Source organism: Tupaia chinensis, unplaced genomic scaffold (assembly GCF_000334495.1).
Source record: "Tupaia chinensis unplaced genomic scaffold, TupChi_1.0 Scaffold139757_1, whole genome shotgun sequence".
In the NCBI taxonomy this organism is placed as follows: Eukaryota; Metazoa; Chordata; class Mammalia; order Scandentia; family Tupaiidae; genus Tupaia; species Tupaia belangeri.
In genome coordinates this window covers 2147499-2149788 of record NW_006199637.1, presented here as the reverse complement: position 1 = coordinate 2149788, position 2290 = coordinate 2147499, and the positions used below count along the sequence as shown (strand labels likewise).

At 51.3% G+C, this 2290-nt stretch overlaps 1 protein-coding gene across 4 annotated transcripts in view; it reads right to left on the bottom strand.

Annotated features, from left to right (window-relative positions):
- Positions 1–76: 76 nt before the first annotated feature.
- Positions 77–2290, bottom strand: part of MPV17 (mitochondrial inner membrane protein MPV17) — a 16365-nt gene continuing 14151 nt past the window's right edge. For 3 of the 4 annotated variants that reach the window (XM_027765803.1, XM_014593141.2, XM_006162156.3), the window contains exon 8: positions 1902–2221. In XM_027765803.1, the coding sequence (XP_027621604.1) occupies positions 2152–2221 (70 nt within the window). In that variant the 3' untranslated portion in view covers positions 1902–2151. Of the gene's footprint in view, positions 1366–1901; positions 2222–2290 lie in introns of those variants that run through there. The other variant, XR_001371421.2, reaches the window with a different exon arrangement.

Here is a 2290-nt window from a genome sequence, read left to right as displayed (position 1 = left end):
CCCCCCGCCTCCCCCCGGGCTGCTGCTGGGTGCCCACAGCCTGCCCTCCAGCACCAGCGGCTGCGCCAGTCCTGTTCCACCCCTTCATTCCCGCCTTCCCACCCGGCAGGTCGTGGTGGACCAGCCGAACGCAGAGTCCTGGTGTGGAGGGAGTCTGGGCAGATGCTCCAAGCCACTCACAGGTTGTCCGAGAGCGTTTGCACGGTGCGAGACGGAGCTCCAGTCTCTGCCCCTCGGGGCAGGCTGAGGGCGCCTTGGGAAACACAGGGTCTGTCCCGGGATTGCTGCCAGCCTTATAAAGCGCCAGGACAGCTCCGACTGACGTCAGTGAAGAACATGCACTGATTGTAAAGGCAATGACAGCCGCAACTTCAAATCGGCAGTCCCGAGTCCCTGGAGGGGCTCGCTCCCGGACACGAGACTGTGTTCCTGGGGCTGAGGCTGGAGTCGGGAGAACGAAAAGCCGATTGGTGCGTAAAGACGGCTCTGGGACCTAGGAGAGTCCTTCACCCCCATTCAAAACAGGTGGCAGTGACCAGGGCCCTTCCCCAGACCAGACTAGTTTGGGGTCGCATCTTCCCGCCCTTGACCGGGAGGTTGGGGCACGGGAGCTGTCCGTGGTGCTGACCCTGTCCTCCGCCTCAAGAGATGGGCCAGAGGCATTGGGACGGATGCCCTGCTGCTCAGACTCAGCTGCGACCAGCTGTGGCCAACTGGCAACTGGCCAACACTATGGGGTCCACAGGGAGGTGGTCTGCCACAGCTAAGTCCGTTCAGGATTCTTGATCTCTTACAGTCCCAGGGCCTAAATTCAACAGTTTTCAAACCACAAAAGACCAGTGGATATGCTTCTGAGTTTGCCCAAAGTGGTAGTTTAGCAAAGGTCTGTTTTCTGGGAATCACAGAAGCGGTATTACTTTGCCTTTGACCTTTGGATTAAGATCACCTGGTAGTTGGGTCAACAGGTGTTAAATGGGGTGCTGGATTCTCACATGGCTGACGGTGGTTTGAGACCCAGACCAGATGGCTTGAAAATCACAACAAATAAATAGATAAATACATAAGTAAATGTTGGGGGGGAATACCTGTTTGGAAGTAAGAAAACTGGGGTTCAAGTTTCTAGTGCCACTAACTCATGGTGTGGATGGACTACTCACATCCATAGGCTGCAGTACTGCATCTGGAGACCACAGGGCTTGGCAGTCCTAGGCTTCTTCCCAGCTCTAGAAATTGGACTCCCCAATAGTTCTCTCCTGGGTCTTTCTTATTACCTCTGCGGTTTCCAGATTACATACTTACTAACATGTTCACGGAGGCACCATATACAGTGTGAGGGGGTACCAGAAAGCTGAAGCCACACCAGAGCTGGGAAGGGTTAGAGCAGAAGATGTGTCTATAAGTGGGGACAAATGTTATTTGATGGGATATGAGTGTAAAGTTGACAAGGTTGGGGCCAGCAGGTAGCATAGTGGTTAAGGCACAGGACTCCCACGTGGACAACCATGGTTAGAAACTTGGACCTGGCAGCTTGAAACTCACACCAGGCGCGTGTGTGTGCATGTCCAAACTCCCAAGAGAAGAATGGAGGAGATTGCAGCATAGCTGTCCTCCTGGGGGGCGGGGGTGATTTCTCACTTTCTCTCTCATTCACTGTCTCTCCAGTGAGTGCACGTGCCCTATAGCAAAAATCTCTCTAAAAAAAAAAAAAAAGTTGGGGCTGGCAGGTAGCATGGTGGTTAAGGCCGCTGGTCTACCACATGATCGAAAATGGTTCGAATCCCAGACCAGGCAGCTTACTTTCTCACTTTCTCTCTCTTGCTCTGTCCCTCTCTGGTCAAATTAAAATAAGTAAATAAGTAAATAAAATAAAATAATTCTTTAAAAAAAAGTTGACAAAGTTATATGGTTAAAAAGTATTTATGGAGTTCACACTATGTGGTGGGAATAACTATTATAAAATTCTAGTGATTTTTACAGGCAGGCAGTTTTCATTTTAGAGTGAAATGAGCCATTTCAGAGCATTCATCCCATTAGTTCTGGCCAGCAACCCAACCCCATTGATCTGGTATGCCCCTTGGGGGAGGCTGTCTGACTGACCAGGGCAGCTCAAGCTGCATGACTGCAACATGGAGAAAATGGAGCCAGGCAGTCTTAAAGCTGATGCGCCTTCCAGGACAGGTAGGAGTTCCAGATGACAGCAACACACTGGACAACGGCCAACCTAAGGAACAGGAATAGTGTGTCAAGAAGAGGAAGGATAAAGCGTACGCAAGAGGGCAGAGATAAGGAA